Source organism: Mobula birostris, chromosome 21 (assembly GCF_030028105.1).
Source record: "Mobula birostris isolate sMobBir1 chromosome 21, sMobBir1.hap1, whole genome shotgun sequence".
Taxonomy (NCBI): domain Eukaryota; kingdom Metazoa; phylum Chordata; class Chondrichthyes; order Myliobatiformes; family Myliobatidae; genus Mobula; species Mobula birostris.
In genome coordinates, this window is record NC_092390.1 from 20,801,610 (window position 1) to 20,820,609 (window position 19,000).

General features: G+C 41.9%; 1 protein-coding gene across 2 annotated transcripts in view; it reads right to left on the reverse strand.

The window, feature by feature from the left end:
- supv3l1 (SUV3-like helicase) overlaps nucleotides 1-17,393 on the reverse strand; it is a 40,800-nt gene extending 23,407 nt beyond the window's left edge. The window contains exons 1-7 of one of the 2 annotated variants that reach the window (XM_072239134.1): nucleotides 16,951-17,393; nucleotides 14,886-14,963; nucleotides 11,891-11,998; nucleotides 6,851-6,965; nucleotides 4,805-4,973; nucleotides 4,085-4,196; nucleotides 1,626-1,703 (exon numbers count right to left, since the gene is read on the reverse strand). In XM_072239134.1, the coding sequence (XP_072095235.1) occupies nucleotides 1,626-1,703; nucleotides 4,085-4,196; nucleotides 4,805-4,973; nucleotides 6,851-6,965; nucleotides 11,891-11,998; nucleotides 14,886-14,963; nucleotides 16,951-17,185 (895 nt within the window). In that variant the 5' untranslated portion in view covers nucleotides 17,186-17,393. Of the gene's footprint in view, nucleotides 1-1,625; nucleotides 1,704-4,084; nucleotides 4,197-4,804; nucleotides 4,974-6,850; nucleotides 6,966-11,890; nucleotides 11,999-14,885; nucleotides 14,964-16,946 lie in introns of both variants that reach the window. The other variant, XM_072239135.1, reaches the window with a different exon arrangement.
- Nucleotides 17,394-19,000: the final 1,607 nt, after the last annotated feature.

The window sequence follows — 19,000 nt, forward strand, 5'->3', positions numbered from 1 at the left end:
TAGGGTGGATAAATCCCCGGGGCCTGACGAGGTGTTCACTCGGACCCTGTGAGAGGCGAGTGCAGGAATTGCAGGGAACCTACCAGAGATACTTAAATCATCCTTAGCAATAGGTGAGATACTGGAGTATTGCTGGATAGCTAATTTTGTTCTGCTGTTTAAGAAAGTCTCTAAAAATAAGCCAGGAAATTATAGGTCAGTGAACCTGACATCAGTAGTGGGAAAATTACTGAAAGGTATTCTAAGCGACAGAATATATGAGTATTTGGATAGACATGGACTGATTAGGGATAGTCAGCATGGCTTTGTGCGTGGTAGGTAGTGTCTAACCAATCTTATAGTTTTTCGAGGAAGTTACCAGGGAAGTTGATGAAGGCAAGGCGGTGGATGTTGTCTACATGGACTTTAGCAAGGCATTTGACAAGCTTCGAATGGGAGGTTGGTCAAGAAGGGTCAGTCACTTGGCATTCAAGAGGAAGTAGTAAATTGGATTAGACAGTGGCTTTGTGGGACAAGCCAGAAGGTGGTAGTAGATGGTTGCCTCTCTGACTGGAGGAGGCCAGTGATTTTGCAGAGTGCTGCAGCATTCATGTTGGATCCGTTGTTGTCATCTATATCAACAATCTGGATGACAATGTGGTTAACTGGATCAGCAAGTTCGTGGATGACACCAAGACTGGGGGGTATAGGGGACAGCAAGGAAGACTACCATGGCTTGCAGCAGGATGTGGACCAGCTAGAAAAAATGGCAGATGGCATTTAGTGCTGCCACTAAATTTTATATACCTGTATCAAATCTCTCAAAATTTTCTACGTTTCAAAGAGTAAAGTCCTAACTTATTCAATCTTTCTTTATAACTCAGGTCATCCAGTCTCAGCAACATCTCAGATAAGTGCTGCACTTTGGCAGGACCAACTAGGGTAGGTCTTACACAGTGAACAGCGTAGGGCACCGAGGAGTGCGGTAGAACAAAGGGACCTGGGAATACAGGTCCATAATTCATTTAAAGTGGCAGCACAGATAAATAGGGCTGTAAAAAAGTTTTTGGCACATTGGCCTTCATAATTCAAAGTATTGAGTACAGGAGATGGTATGTCATATTGAAGTTGTATAAGACCTTTGTGAGGCCTAATTTGGAGTACTGTGTGCAGTTTTGGTCACCTACCTTCAGGAAAGATGCAAATAAGGTTGAAAGAGTACAGAGAAAATCTACAAGGATGTTGCTGAGACTGGATGACCTGAGTTATAAAGAAAGATTGAATAAGTTAGGACTTTACTCTTTGAAATATAGAAAATTTTGAGAGATTTGATAGAGGTATATAAAATTATGAGGGATAGAGATAGGGTAAATGTAAGTAGGCGTTTTCCACTGAAGTTGGATGGGACTACAACCAGAGGTTAGGGCCTGTTTCTGTACTGTACTTTTTTATGACTATAGCTTCCAGACACAGCAGTTTCACAGAGTAAATTCCCTCTTGTCGATTCATCAATTAATCGCATCATCCAGACATTGGTTCAAAGGATAGCATACTGTATACCCACTGCACTAGCCAAATATCACATGGCTTCAATTTTGTAGAAACATAAAGTGCAGGTAAAGTGTACTGCAGTACAAAGCACTTACCTAATAGTGCCCTAGTCCACGCCCAACCTCTGGAAGGATCTCTGATCATCTGGATTTCATCAATTACAGCAATTTCATCTGTAAAACATAGCAGAGAAAAAAATTGCACAGTACACTCAAGGATCTCCTCATACCAAATGGCATTTCCATCTGCTCCACAAACATCTAGCCCCTCCACACTCACCGGCTCGCTCCTTATCCTGTTGGGATGCACTCATCCTCCTGCCACCTCCAGTGCCACTCTTCTCCTATATTATACCAACCTGGCACTGACCATAGAGTCAATACCACCACCAGTTTAAAATCACTTTCCCCTGTAATTGAAATAATTGCTAGAGGGAATGAGAGCCACACAGCTAATTCTCAAGGCAAAAGGAGTATCCGATGTGGGACTAACATGAACAAGCAGTAAAATGAGCAGCTGAACAGTGTGTAAAATGTTTGTGCTGGCCCAACCACATAGTTCCCATTAATTAGTCACTGTTTCTCTTATGGAGCGTTCTCATAGCCCATTACCCAAGTAATGCTTTCCAGCAACTTCAAAGTTTCAGTCCCCTTGGTGTATCTGCTATCTAAGTGAATTCACACAGAACAGCTTGTGTGCTCACTGCCATCTTAAATACCACCACATCCAAGTCCAAATTAAAGGTCAGAACTACTTAATCCTTCAGAAAGAATGATGAAAGAACACCAATAATTGAATTAAATTACTCACACCATTTTAAGCTCTTTTTTAGTTCCTCCCAACCCAAATATTTAGGGTTCAATGCAATACAAAACATTTAATACTCTCAGATCTCAAAAGATTCATTATAAAACTGTCCCCAGTTCACATCTACAGTTCAGGAGGCTCAATCTTCCTTTTACCCTGGAAACAATTAATGCTTATATAGAACTATGACAACAAATTGGGGCAGCTTGTTAGCATAGGGGTTAGCATAACACTATTATGTGCTAGCTAGCAAGGTTTAATTCCGCCACTGTCTGTAAGGAGCTTGGACGTTCTCCCTGTGACCATGAGGGTTCCCCCCAGGTGCTCCAGTTTTCTCCCACATTCCATAGACTTGTGGGTTAGCAGGTCTATTGATCACAAGTGTAACTGGATGATACTGGCTCATTGGGCCGGAAGGGCCTGTTGCCATGCTGTATCTCTAACAAATGTAAAAAAATTGTTCCAAAACACCTCACAGATCAAAGATTGACAAGGCACATAACCTTTCCTTCAATGTCAGCAAAAGAGCATTGACTTCAGGAATGGAGATGACATACATGTGCCTGTCTATATCAACGGTGTTGAGCTTGAGAGGTTTGACTGCTTCGAGTTCCTAGGTGTGAACATCACCAATAGCCTGTCCTGGTCTATTATGAGACATTAATTAGACATGTGTTAGACACTGAGGCCAAGAAAGTTCACCAACACCTCTATTTCCTCAGGAGGCTAAGAAATTTGGCACATTTCCATTGATCCTTACTAATTTTTATCAATATACCATAGAAGCATCCTATCTGGATGCACAATGGCTTGGTATGGCTACTGCTCTGCTCGTGACCACAAGAAATGTTATAATCTTGCACCTTATTGTCTACCTGCACTGCACTTTCTCTGTGTCTGTTGCATTTTATTCTGCATTCTGTTATTGTTTTGCCCTTTTCTACTTATATGCCCTCTGTAATTTATTTTTTTATTTATTTATTGAGATACAGTGCAGATTAGACCCTTCCAACCCTTCGAGCTGTGCTGCCCAGTAACCCTAAATTTAACCGTAGCCTAATTATGGAACAATTTATAATGACCAATTAACCTACTATCCGGTATGTCTTTAGACTGTGGGAGGAAACCGAAGCACCAGAAGGAAACCCACACAATCACAGGGAGAATGTACAAACTCCTTAAAGACAGTGGTGGGATATACAGATACTGATCTGTATGAACAGTGTGCAAGACAAGCTTTTCACTGTATATCAGTAGATGTGACAATATTAAACCAATTCTAACAATGAGTTCGAGCAGGCAGGCAGAAGCTTAATGAAGGAGAAGCATTTCAGAAACAACATAATGCCTGTGCACCTGGCAAAGCACACGTCTGTTTTTACAAATAACTAAGTGCAATTAGCTGCCACCTTACAAAGATTAAATGTAACTGAATGAAGCAGATTTATCATGGAAAGCTGGTACAAAAATTCGGATGCAAGTAGACGTTCCTTGTATGGTTAGAAAGGTCTACGTACTGGGTATGATATATTCAATATTATATTTGTCTAAACAAAAACTAAATGGTAGAATATGATATTTAGTTTACAAAAATTAGTGATGCATCTACTTTAAGGACTTTTGCATATTAATCTATCAATGAAACTAAAGAGTAAATGAAAACAGCACTTTAACAGAATAAATTTGGTTCCAAAACTTCATCTGTTATAGAAGTACAAGCAAAAGTGATTAAGAGGTGTGTACATACATGGCATTGTTACGCTGCACATTTCAATGGTACAGGCGACATGACTCGACTGTTTCCCTTCTGGATCAGCAAAAGTACGCTCTTCCCCAGTCACCAAGTCGCATGGCACACCCTTCAAATAAAGCACAAGCAGTTCAAATACCTTTTATACTTTTGTTACAGTTCTAAGAATGAGGCATTTCTGCTTTTGATGACTTCAGGATCCCCCCGATTATCCCTGACTAGTTATTCAGCTGGTCAAGAACAAGAAGTTCACAACTAGCAAATTGTCATGTCCCATCTTCAAGTTACATTTAGCACCTACTTTCTCCTTTAACTTCCATTTCATTTTCATCCTCCAAAGAGCACATTTTTGACAACCTAGCTACATCTGTCACAGACAGTATCTCCTAGTCACTTGTCTTGTGTGAGTATCCATATTAGTTTCATCCACATTAAGGACACCTTCTCCTGTCCACAAAAAATTTTCACAATGGCGAAGTACCAGATATAAAGCAGGAACCTTCACCAGGAGCAGTGTGGATCATACTAAACTTATTCCGGTTGAAATTAATTTAGGCTAGATATCAGACATGAATACCAAGTACTAAAATATTAATTAAATTAACTACAAGTGCAAATCGCTTGGAAACACATGACACTTAAGACATTTAGACAGACACCATAGTACAATAGCTAGTATTTCATATTTTTATTGCTGAAATTTTCAGACATACTGACAGCATCATTGCTCTTTTGAAAGATTTCATGTGCAAGCAGTTTCAAAGGACCACAATAAACTCCTGATTTGGCTGCTAAGAAGCTCTGGATGGCCTTGTGTGTTTTTCCACTATTTGTCGGCCCAGCATGAAAAATAATTTTTCTCTGAATTGCTCTGGCCTCTGGATACCTGGAGGAAAAACATATTTGAATGTTAACTATGTGGAACAAGCTGGAAACAACAAGCAAAGAGCAGAAACATTTCTCAAGTGGCTGTGAGTCAGTTCGCTTCAGTCAATGAGAACTACAACAGAAAGAATTTACATTCTAATACCTCCCCTAAGCTCAGCATGTCCCTATGTGCTCTGCATCATCCAGGTACTTCGGAACTGTAAGGCAGACAACAATAATATGGGGCCTCAGACATATAATGTTAAGTTTTCCACAGAGCTGCCTCATGAGCTGAGTGCTTCCAGCATTTTCAGCTTTTGTTTTTAAATACAGATGAAACTGATGTACTGTAGGCAAGACAGTAACCAACCAATAGTATAATAATTGCCAGATTATCTGTTTGTAGTAATGTTGATTGAGGACCCTAGAAAGAATTCTTTTGTTCTTTTTCAAAATACTACCGTGGAATTTTTTTATATTCACCCGACAGCAGGTGAATTCTGATTTAAAGCTTCAACTGAAGGAACGGAATGACCAAGTTCACTTCTGATCACCTATCATATTCTGCTACAAATTCCTTGACATCAGTATTTAAAAACACACTAAGGCAAGAAAGCAACAAGTTTTTCATTGTAAGCAATCTGATTCAACCCGGGAGATAGCAGTTGTCAAGACAAGTCTCAGCAAGGAAAAGCTGCTGCAAATGTGAAATTGGGACTGGCATCCTTATCAACTGTTAATAACCTAAACTTGGATTCATTTTCATGAAACTGTGCCTTGTGAATGAAATTACACCCAAATTAATCTTCAGGTTTTTGTTGTACATTTAACTGATATCCAACCTCAACTCAGAAATCAGAATCAGAATTAGGTTTACATCACCAGCATGTGACGTGAAATTTGTTAATTTAGCAGCAGCAGTTCAATGCAATACATAATATAGAAGGGAAAAAATAATAATAAATAAATAAATCCTATTCAGTATACTTTGTACAGTATACGTATATTGAATAGCTTGAAAATTGTGCAAAAAAACAGAAATACTATATATTTTTTTAAAAAGTGAGGTAGTGTCCAAGGGTTCAATGTCCATTTAGGAATCGGATGGCAGAGAGGAAAAAGCTGTTCCTGAATCGCTGAGTGTGTGCCTTCAGGCTTCTGTATCTCCTACCTAATGGTAACAGGGAGAAAAGGGCATGCCCTGGGTGCTGGGGGTCTTTAATAATGGACGCTGCCTTTCTGAGACACTGCTCCCTAAAAATGTCCTGGGTACTTTGTAGGCTAGTGCCCAAGATGGAGCTGACTAGATTTACAATATTCCGCAGCTTCTTTTGGTCCTGTGCAGTAGCCCCTCCATACCAGACAGTGATGCAGCCTGTCAGAATGCTCTCCACAGTACAACTATAGAAGTTTTTGAGTGCATTTGTTGATATAATAGAGGTTGTATTTATTAATCCCTTCAAAAAAAACCTGGGTTGAGACAGGAATGTGGACTCTTGAAGCCCTTGATGGAAAGATCTGTCCGGATGCTGCAGGCAGTAGGACAAACTTGCCATGAAAATGGAGACCACCAGAATTCTGGATCCTCGTAACCCCATTCAATGACTCCCATTGAACACACGGAATTCTGCAATATGCACAAAATGCTGGTGAAATTTAACAAATCAGACAGACTAATAATAAATGTTTATTCCCATCCATAGATGCTGCCTCACCTATTGAGTTCCTCTAACATTTTTTTGTGCGTATTGCTCCCATTGAAGTGCACAGTCTTTGTGCGAAAGCAAAGGCTATAGCCCTACCCCAACCAGTTGCCAACCTAGTTAGCCAAGACCAGGTTCCGCACTGTGTTTTTGAGAAAGAAGAATATCAGGTGGGAAGTCTGTACAATCTTACCAATTGGCTGGTAATCGCAGATCACTAATTTTACGCAGATCCTCCATACAGTCCAACATTGGGAAAATCTGTTTGGCATGTCTCATGAAATATGGAAAGAGATCATCAACATGACCTGCAAGCAAATTTTATCATTAAACGAGCTTGCAAGATAAATATCATAGCATTCCATCCAAATCAGTCAAACCACAAGGACCTGGACTAGTATTGAAGTAGTTAATGAAGGACCTTTTAAATCACCATGTAAATAATAGCAAGGAGAACAACAAAAATGCTATACCACTTAGAAAAGAATCATATGTGTTTGCTCTGATGTTGCCATCTGGTCTTGAGATAAGGTTTTGTTCATTCTGGCATGCACCACAGGATGTATACTCCCTCACAGGTCTTATTCAACAGGAGTGTGCAGGGTGAGAGGACAAGAGAACTTGCATCGGAGCCTATCAAAGCCAATGAAAAGAGAGCTGATTGGGCTCAGTGCAATGGTGGATGGATGCCAGAGTGAACAAAAATTGTTGGAAATATTTAACACGTTAGGCAATACTTGTAGAAGGAAAAACAGAATTAACATTTCAGGTTGATCTTTCAAAAATCACAAAGACTTTACAGCATGGTCCCATTTGGGCCATTGAATCCCCGATTACTCTGTACAGTAATCCAGTCACTTAGCCCTGATTCTTTTCTGTGGTCTAGAAACTTTACTTCCCTCAAATGCCTGTACAATTTTCCTTTGGTATCAATCATTGTCTTCATTTCCCCAACTCTAGAAAACAGGAGCTCCAGGTCATTACCACCCACTGCACAATAAAGTTTTCTCACACACTTCTACATCATTGCTTAAACCTTAAATCAATATCCCCAAGTTCTAATGTACAACACAAATATAGGCCCAACAGCCCAGAATGCCGAACTATGCTAATCCAATGTGCCTGTATTAGGCCTGTACCTATCCAAATGCCTCTTAATGTTATAATTGCATCTGCCTCTACCACTTCCCCATCAACCTTCCATCTAACCACCACTCTCCTGTGGAAATACTTACCCTTCAGATCTCCTTTAAATCCCGGCCCCCCCCCATCTGAAATGTATACCCTCTAAGTTTTACGCCCCTCCACCCTAGCAAGCAGACTCCATTATCTATTCTACCTATGCTCCTCATAATCTCATCAACCCTCAGCCTCCTGTGCTCCAATGGAAACAGACCCAGCCTATCCAATTTCTCCTTGTAACCAAGACCACCAAGCAATGCAGCATCCTGTCAAACCTCTTCTGTTTTCTTTCTATTGCTACATCTGTCCTCAGAGGAAACTACACACAATACTGCTAGCGCACCTGCAACATGACTCCCCGACTCTTACACTCAGTGCCTCTACCTGTAAAGGGAAGCATGCCAAATGTCTTCTTCTCCACCCTATCTGCTATGAACTTGCACCACAAGATCTCTCTGTCCATCAACACTCCTAATGTCCCTGTCTTTTAATCCACCACATGTCCTGCCAGTATTTGAAACTCCAAGATGAATTACTTCACATTTGTCTGAATTAAAGTCCACCTGGCACAGCTCTTCCAAATTTTCAGTTATCAATGTCCCACTGTGCCCTTGGGCAACCTTCATCTCCGCCTACAACTCCACCAATTTTCCTGTCATCAGCAAACACACTAATCAGACTACCTCATACATATAAACAAGAAAAGGTCCCTGCACCAATCCCTACAGCACATCACTAGTTACACTCCACAACTGACCTCTATCACTTATTGAAAATTTTATATCGTGTTAGTAAAATCATCTCAGATCCCTAATGCTTAACCTTCTGTGCCAGTCTATCAAGCAGGACATTTCCATAAACCTGGTCCATAAACACCACATTTATTGTCCTGCCTTTGATGTAATCACCTCCTCAAAAATCCCTATCAGATTTGTGACACAGGATTCCCCTGCACAAAATTATCCCAACTCACCCCTAAACAGTCCCTGCCTTTCTAAATGAAGATAAGTACAGTACTCACTTAGAAACTTTGTCCAATATTTTCCCCACTATTAATGCAAGGTTCAGTGGCCAATTGCTCCCAAATGCTCTTTATGAACAACAGAACAATACTGTACCTATCCTTCAGTCTTCTAGTACCTCACTCAAGGCTAACAAAAATACAAACATTTTCAAAACCCCAGCAATTTCATTCCTTGTTTCCTGGACTAGATTCCATCCAGTTTGGAGACTTTTCTGACATCACTGTTTACTCTGTGAGCTTACATGAGCAAGGAAGTTCATCGCACACTGGTGTATGGAGGAACTGTGTTATGGAGAGAGGTTGAGTAGGCTAAGATTTTATACAATGAAGCATAGAAGAATGTGTGACCTTACAGAGGTGTATAATAGGGTGAATGCAGGCTTTTTCCCCAAGGCAAGAGAATCAAGAACTAGAAGACATAGGTTTAGAGAGAGAGAAGAGAAATTTAATAAAAACCAGAGGGATAACTTTTTCATCTAGAGGGTAGTCTGTATATGGAATGAGCTGCCAGAGGAAATGGCTGATGCAGACACATTAACGTTTAAAATATGGTACACGGATGGGAAAGGTATGGAGGAATATGAGCCAAACACGGGTAAAGGAGACTAGGTTAGATGGAAATCTTGGTCAGCATGCATCGGACAGGTCGATGGGCTTTGTTTCCATGCTGTATGACTCTATGATTTCCTCCTTACTGATACAAATATGACCCAAGATTATCAGTGAACCCCTCTACCACCGTTCTCCCAGTGAATGACAATGTGAAGTATAATTTACCCAAATGATAATTCTCTACCAACTTTCTTTGCCCATGGAGATTAATCTCAGCTTCTACAAGCTAAACTAGCAGTTCAAAATCCTCATTTGTGGTTCCACTGTGATATGCCAGAATGTCAGTACTACCCTGAACAACTATCTTTTGACTTCCCACACTTTCTCCGGACCAGAGATGCAGTATGGAGACTTGCAAGGGCCCTAGTTACACCTGCCATTTCATTGGTCACATGGAGTAATCCATACTCCAAACCTACAGTGACAACGTTCCACAACTCATTCTCCACCACAGTAACCACTGCACTGGAGTAGCCAAATAGAACTCTTCAGTTTTTAACTTCGCTATCAACTTCCATCCTGTTTTCAAATTCACTTGGTTCAACTTCTGGAACCTCTCTCTCCCCTTTCTTGATCTGTCTCTACACTAAGAGGCAGATTATCTATTTACATCTATTACAAACCCATCGACTCCCACAGTTACCTCAAGTACACCTCTTCCCACCCTGTCACTTGCAAAGTATACAATTCCCTTTTCTCAGTTCCTTTGTCTCCACTACATCTGTTCTCTTTTCACTCCTCACTATTCCTCTAGTTCTCTTAGTTCTCACCTACCACCCCACCAGACTGCAAACCCCCAACATACATTCTCTGCAACTTCTGCCATCTCCAATGGGATCGCACCACAAGCACACTATGCCCTCCCCTATCCACTGGAATCCCTCCCTACCTGCCCCCCCATTGCCACCCCCCTCCCATCAATCCCCCTTCTGGCACCTATCCCCGAACTGTGCTGAGTGATGCACCTGCCCCTACATCTCTTCCATCTCCACCACTTCCAGTCCTTCCAGGTGAGGCAGTCCTTCAGATGTGAATACTACGGTGTTATTTATTCTATCCAGTGCTCCTGACGCAGTCTCTTCAGAAATAAGACAGTCAGTGAGACCTGACTGACTCCATGCACTGTACAGGACAGGAACTCTGAGTGGTCATCCATTTTAATTCAACTTCCCCTTCTCATGGCCTCCTCTACTGCCAGTTTGAGGCCAGTTGTAGCTTAAAGGAAGAGCACCTTACATTCTGCCTTTGTAGTCTCTGACCTAATACCTGAACACTGACTTCTCCAACTTCCAGCAACCACTTCCTTCTGTCCCTTTCCTTTCTCCCCCTTGATCCCACTGACCCCATCACCCTGTCTCCTTACCCCCTCCACCTGCCCATCACACATATTCCTTCCACTGATAGTCGTCCCCTACCAGATTCTTCATTCTTCTATAGCATTTTGTCACTTCCACCTATCACCCCCCACCCCCCCAGCTTTGGAGATCATTCCCACCCTCAGCTGCCTGTCAACTCCCCCCTTCACCTGTTTTCACCTTTGATCTTGCTCCACTCCATCCCTCCACACATTTTTACACTAGGTATCACTCTTTCTTCTCAATCCTTTCTTTTTCAATCTTTTTATTCATATCAAAACATTGAACATAACAGAATATTAATACAGAGCTATTGGGATTACATTGTTAATAATTAACATATATAAATATAAACTCAATTAACACACAGATATTAAAACTCCCAAAATCTTACAGAATACAAATATAAGAAAAAAAAATGCAAAAGTGTCATGAAAAAAGAAAAAAAAACAAGATACCCCAATTTGAAAAAAAAACACTAATCTAAACAATACTAATCAACTAAACTAAAGAAAAAGACATGGGCTGTTGTGTTACATCAGATAGGACCATGAGTGTCATTAACTCCACTCCTCTCTCCATATATTTAAAAGAAATAGAATAGGTTTGGAGAGGGTTAAATTACATCATATGGAAGTGTTGAATAAATGGCCTCCAAATCTTTTCAAATTTAATAGAAGGATCGTAAATGGCACTTCTAATTTTTTCTAAATTTAAACACAACATAATTTGAGAGAACCATTGAAATGTAGTGGGAGGGTTAATCTCTTTCCAATTCAATAATAAGGTTCTTCTATCCTTATGAAAGGTCTCGATCCAAAATGTCAGCTCTCCATTTCTGTCCATAGATGCTACCTGAGCCACAGAATTCCTCCAGATCCTTTATGTGCTGCACCAGATTTTAGCATCTTAACTCTTGTGTTTGCATATTTCCAACGTTTTTGTTTCAGTTCAGATTTCATTTCAGAGAAATGCCATTGAGCCTACGTTCAAAGAAGTCTCTTGCACCATAGCTGCAAATACATTCTGTACTGAAGGCATAAATATTGGTAACACTTACCTGCACCACAGCAGATATCATTAAGAATAATATGCAAATCCACACTCAAGGAATCAACTTCCATCACATACTTCCGAAAACTAATGAAGGCCTGGTGGAAAAGGCGAGCTATGGAAAAAAAGGATTATATAAAATAGTGAAAAACCTATTTCTTGCATAAAGACAAAATATCCTCTCAGTCTCAAACAATCTATATCTAAGATTACCACCCCTGCTGAAGTATAGCTCTTTAGAATTGGGTTCAACTCTAAGATAATCTGTACTCCAGCTTCAAGAATATTAACTTTAGTTACTATCAACCAATTTTCTGCTGCCAATTTCTGTCACACTTTCTCTAAACAAATATACTTTCACCTTTCTTTCCTCCAACAAGATTGCCCTCAAGTGCAACTTTTGTTCACATAGCAGAATACGGTTTGACATTTCAATTTCATTCCACCACCCAATGATGAGCACGCTGGCAGGTTATTTGGTCACTGTAACTTACATCTTGGTGTAGGTGTTCAATAGCATAATGAAAGAGGAAATGTGAGAGAGAATGGATTACAAGGATATAAGTGAGGAAAGTAATGATGGGATAGCTGAGAGCCAGCAGAGACTCTATTGGGCCAAAGCACCTCTTCTACGTCAAAAGGAAAAGTGACATAGAAGGAGGCTGAAATGTGACACTAACGCTGGAAAATGACATGACACTGAAAAAACAATCTGGAAGAAATTAAGTCCACAGGAAAAGCAACAACACTCAGAAAACTTATTTACAAGGGAACAGTAAAAGAACAATTTGACCTCTGTGCTACGTGTGATAAGACAGGGACAAATAATCTCCATACTGAGAGCCATTAGGATCATTGCAGACAGCAATGAAAATACGACCTCTACTGACCCCAGTGCTGTGAGTTATAAGATTAAGTTCAAAATTGTGAGCAACGCAGCAGAGGGAGTCAACCTGTGCCACAGGTGCTCCAAAGCTACTGCTAGGCAATGAGACTCCCCAAGCAATGATGTTAACAGAAATCGTTTTCATACTGAGAGCAATGAGTTAGAACAGAGCTTAACACCAGGGTGCAGAAAACAGACATCCACACCAACAGCAATGAAATTTGTACAACTTCTCTACCATAAGCAATGAGACAAATGTAAGTGCTATGAGAAATTAGTAAAAGAGATCTGATTTTGGTATTGAATGCAGTAATACTGAGATAACTGACCTCCACAAGGTGAGCAATGAGAGAAACTGTCTCAAGCCCATCATACCTATGCTCATGCTGGAGACAGGACTGACTCCTATTCAACGCATAATTTCCCCTGACTGCCTCAGGCCATAGTTCTGCAATGTTACCGGCTGCATTGACTGAACCAGCTTGTTAAATCGAAAATGTTTTATCTACCCATTCAGCAAGTCTTCCTTTTCAGTACTCACAATTTCAACACTGTTTCTCCATCCTAAAACATTAAATATTGTGAAGTTAAGAGCCTGTAATTGGAGACCTCGGGTTTCTCAAGAAAGCTACATCCTTCCAGAGCAACTTAAAGTCCCCATCACAGCCTCGAACGACAACGACCATATTCTGTGGTCCTAGTTTAAATAGTTTGGGATAAGCAATTTTCATCTGAAACCACGAAAGAACAATGGATTAGGAGCATAAATAAGAAAAAGAACACAGGACATTCTTCACGTAAAGAATGAGCAGCTGGTGCATATCACAAGGCCTGATTATGTGATCACTGGCACCAGGCAGACAATCGCTATAGACTATTGAAAATGGCTGGGGTCAGCCATCTTGTAAAGACACTGCCCAGAGGCAATGGCAAACCACTTCTGTAGAAAAAATTGCCAAGAACAATTACAGTCATCAGTGATCATCCATGTCATATGACACGGCACATAACAAATAAACTCTCCAAATATCCAACTGCTTGTCTAACTCCATTTATTGTAAAATCCTGTAAAGCAGGGGTCCCCAACCTTTTTTGCACCGCGGACCGATTTAATATTGACAATATTCTTGTGGACCGGGGGTGGCGGGGGGTATTCAAGTGGGGTTAAACTCACCTCAACATGTCTTTTACAGTTAGGGTTGCCAACTTTCTCACTCCTAAATAAGGGACAAAGGTAGCAGTCAAATCCCAGGACACTTGTGTTCACCCCAGGAAAAACTACCATGACCATGAAGCCTTGCGCGGGCACCTGTGTGCGCATGCGTGATGTGCACATATGTGACGTGCGCATGCGCATATGTGCCTTTTTTTTCCCCCACAAATCGGTTTTGCCTCAATCTTCTCAACTGTACTGCACATACATTATTTCTACTTTATATAGGCTGTGTATTTATCATAACGTTCCTGCTTTTTTACTATATGTTGGTGTTATTTTCAGTTTTATGTGTTATTTGGTATGATTTGGTAGGTTATTTTTTGGGTCTGGGAACGCTCAAAAAATTTTCCCATATAAATTAATGGTAATTGCTTCTTTGCTTCACACCACTTTGGCACGAAAGGTTTCATAGGAACGATCTACCTTAGTGGGGGAAGTACAGGACAAGGGCGGTCCCGTATGGGACAAACCAATTTAGCCCAATACATGGGATGTCCCGGCAAATACGGGACAGTTGGCAACCCTATGTTCAAGTTCAACAGTGCGTGACAGGGAATGAGCAAAGGTGCAGCTGACTCGTATCATTTCCTCACGGCCCGGAAGCACATGATTTGCGGCCCAGTGGTTGGGGACCACTGCTGTAAAGGATGGGTCCTTTGCTTATAGCAATAGTCTCCTTAAATAAAACCAGATTCAAAGCTACAAACGTTCAGTTTTAAAACTGTATAAAAAATTCAACTGAATCAGACAGAAAGTCCGACAGTCCAAAGCAGCACTCCCAACAGAGCAGAAGCTGCTTTTGCGTTTATACTTTCTAGATATTTGGAGAAAGTACAAATCAACTTACAATATTCAATATATCACAAGCAGATAGCATACTACAAGGTCTCTGTCACCTACCATCCAGGCCATTCTCATTTCCCAATCGCTGCATCTCCTTTCTTTTGTAAAATTTATTCAAGACCTTGAGAGCCTCATCTAAAGAAAAACAAAATTGTCAGAAATTATCATATCACTTAGCACCAAGAAAGAAAGACAGCCACACTATCCATGCGGCTGTAACTGAACGACCTTCTATTTCTAAATCAAAGGAAGAGGTTGATATGTCAAAATAAACATAGTGGCTGACAATTAATTAAGTTAAAAACATGAGCCCTTTTTTGCAGGATCACACCCAGGACTCTGGGTGCAATTATACAGAAACCATAGAAACTACAGCACAGAAACAGGCCTTTTGGCCCTCCTTGGCTGTGCCGAACCATTTTCTGCCTAGTCCCACTGACCTGCACACGGACCACATCCCTCCATACACCTCCCATCCATGTATCTGTCCAATTTATTCTTAGATGTTAAAAATGAACCCGCATTTACTACCTCGTCTGGCAGCTCATTCCATACTCCCACCACTCTCTGTGTGAAGAAGCCCCCCTTAATGTTCCCTTTAAACTTTTCCCCCCTCACCCTTAACCCATGTCCTCTGGTTTTTTTTCTCCCCTAGCCTCAGTGGAAAAAGCCTGCTTGCATTCACTCTATCTATACCCATCATAATTTTATATACCTCTATCAAATCTCCCCTCATTCTTCTATGCTCCAGGGAATAAAGTCCTAACCTATTCAACCTTTCTCTGTAACTGAGTTTCTCAAGTCCCGGCAACATTCTTGTAAACCTTCTCTGCACTCTTTCAACCTTATTAATATCCTTCCTGTAATTTGGTGACCAAAACTGAACACAATACTCCAGATTCGGCCTCACCAATGCCTTATACAATCTCATCATAACATTCCAGCTCTTATAATCAAACTTTGATTACTAAAGGCCAATGTACCAAAAGCTCTCGTTACAACCCTATCTACCTGTGATGCTACTTTTAGGGAATTTTGTATCTGTATTCCCAGATCCCTCTGTTCCACTGCACTCCTCCGTGCCTTACCATTAACCCTGTATGTTCTACCTTGGTTTGTCCTTCCAACGTGCAATACCTCACACATGTCTGTATTAAACTCCATCTACCATTTTTCAGCCCATTTTTCCAGCTGGTCCAAGTCCTTCTGCAGGCTCTGAAAATCTTCCTCACTGTCTACTACACCTCCAATCTTTGTATCATCAGCAAATTTGCTGATCCAATTTACCACATTATCATCCAGATCATTGATCTCGATGACAAATAACAATGGACCCAGCACTGATCCCTGTGGCACACCACTAGTCACAACCATTTGTTTATTTGTGGGTGAAGGTGTTGCCAATAGGAAGACAGGTCACGAAGCCTTAGCCTTTACTCAATGAAGTTGCTTCTGAAAGAGACTGCCAGGGTGGATGCTGTAAGCACATTCTCCTTGGTGGGGCTATCTAAACTATAGGTTAATGAAAAGGATAACCCACTTAAATCCTCAAAGAGGATTTGTTTTCTCTCAGGTTGTGATTCTTTGGAATTCTTTACCCCAAAGAACCGTTGGGAGGGGGGAAGTGGGGGCAGGAGGCAGAGACATAGACACCTGAACTACAAGGGAGTCAAATTGTATGGGGTGATGGTGGAAAAACTGCTTTTCAGACCAAAATTTGATCAGCCTTGAGCTTGCCAAATGGCAGAAGTTTTTTTCATGTTTCTCAAGTAAATATTTATGAAGCGGTGTAGCCCACACATGCTACACAGTGAGATGGGATTACCTCCCTCCCAGTTTCTACAACCCTCCAGTCTTCACTTTCATCTTACCATCACTTACCACGTGTTTATCCATTTATGCAATCTCTTCTCCCCCTTCCTTACACCGCACTGAACATCACACCAACTCCCCACTCCTTCACCCTGGCCCGGCCACATCCCTGCGAAACTCCCCTCCTTATCTTCATCGCCCCACTCCAGCTCCAACATATCTCCACCGTCACTCTCCCAGTTCCCGCTAGCCCCACCAACTCCTCTCCATTTCAGGCCTTCACCCCTCCTCTCTCCCCGGACTCACTCACTCCTATTCAGGCTCTGGCTCAGCTCCGCTCCCACGTTGCCCTCGGGCCCTGCTCTGAACCTGGCCGGCAGAGGTACGAACAGCGACGTGTCCGGCGGCTTGGCGCCGCTGTCGCTCGCAAAGCGGAGCGGGTTGGCGGGGGAGCAGAGCGCGGTGCCGGGAACATGGCCTGCGGCAAGGCCGAGGCCACAGCGCCGCGTCCGCCCCAGGAACCTCAAGCTGCGGCCGGCGAACATCGATGCTCAGGCCTCCATCGCAACCGAGGACCCGGAGGAGGTGGCCTCAGTACGCCTCAATCCCAATGAATCATTGGCTAACAGTAGGGAACGAAATCCAGATCAAACTATAGCAGTGGGAAATAAATAATACAAAATATCCCTGATATCATGCGACAAACAATACAAAAGCGACAGGCAGCAGACGGGCAGCCAGACAACCATCACCCTGGTGACGGCTCCGGCTCCTCCTCCTCCTCCTCCTTCTTCGGAGGGGAGGCAATGCCAAACGCCCCCTGGCGGCAGCAGTAGGAACAACGTCCTCATCTGGAATGGCTGCTGCAGCGCACTTGTACCGGGCACCGTCGCTTTTCTTCTTCTTGTGAAGTTTAATGGCGTTTGGCAGACCAATATAAGGTGCATTACCGCCACCTTATGTTGGTCTACCAGTTGGAGCGTGGAGCAAAGAAACAGGAAGTTTACCCATTAAATTGCCCTCCAAATAAAAATTCATAACATCATAAGTTATTTTTTCTCTCTCTGTCCCTCCCACAATCACTCCTCGCCTGCTCTCCATCTTCCTCTTTGCTCCCCACCCGCTTTCTTTCTCCCTAGGCCTCCCGTCCCATGATCCTCCCCCTTCTCCAGCTCTGTATCCCTTTTGCCAATCAACTTTCCAACTCTCAGCTCCATCCCTCCCCTCCTGTCTTCTCCTATCATTTCGAATCTCCCCCTCCCCTTCCCACTTTCAAATCTCTTACGAGCTCTTCTTTCAGTTAGTCCTGACGAAGGGTCTCGGCCGGAAATGTCGACTGCACCTCTTCCTGGAGATGCTGCCTGGCCTGCTGCGTTCCGCCAACATTTTGTGTGTGTTGCTTGAATTTCCAGCACCTGCAGATTTTCTCGTGTTTGCGGCATCAAAAAGTTAAATGATTTTCAGAAAGTCAAATACGCATCCGAACAAACTTTCCATTGTAAACTGTGTCTGTCCCAAAGGTTTCAATTTAACAATTAGATGTTTCCTTTGAGCCTCATGGGAACTACAAACAATACATGCGGCACCATTTCCTGACAACCGCACTCCCTACAAATGTCAGTAACATGCATACTAATTCTGAACAAAGTATTGTTCAACCTGTTATGTAAACATGTAAATATAACTTCTTCCCCCTTTAATACCCATCTCCCAGATGATTTCCCACCATCCTCTGAATTTTATATGAATGCCAAACTTTCTTTTTCTTATCCTAACTTTGGTGCCACAGTGACTAAATAGACTTTTAATTACAGCTTTCACCTCCCCCTTTATGCCAAGGCTCCACTGCATGTATATCAGTAATTTTAAGTGATCGCTTAGGTAGAACATCTGCCATCTCGTTTCCTTCAACTGCAACATGGACAGTAACCCATAGGAAATGAATACGCCAGCCTAGACCCTGCAGCCTCAGCAGATGTTGTCCAATCTCAAGAAGAATGTCTGGTCTACAATTTGAAATGTAATAGAAGTCAAGACTGAGAATGAATCAGAGTACGTAATCAGGGTGTACTTCTTCAACCCATTTCAGGGCTAAAATGATAGCAACTACCTCAGGCATGAATACTGATACTTTGTCTGATAAAGGTAATTCACCCATTTCTACCAGTAATGCTGAAATTGGAGATGATTTAATAGCACCGCAGCATAATCTCAATGCTTGAGCTTGGACTTGAAGACCGCTGGTGAGGCTGACCCGGAAACAAAACACCCATAATCAAAGTTCAAAGTGAATTTATTACCAAAATACAGTACATAATAGAATCAATGAAAGACTGCACCAACAAAGCAGAAGACCAGTG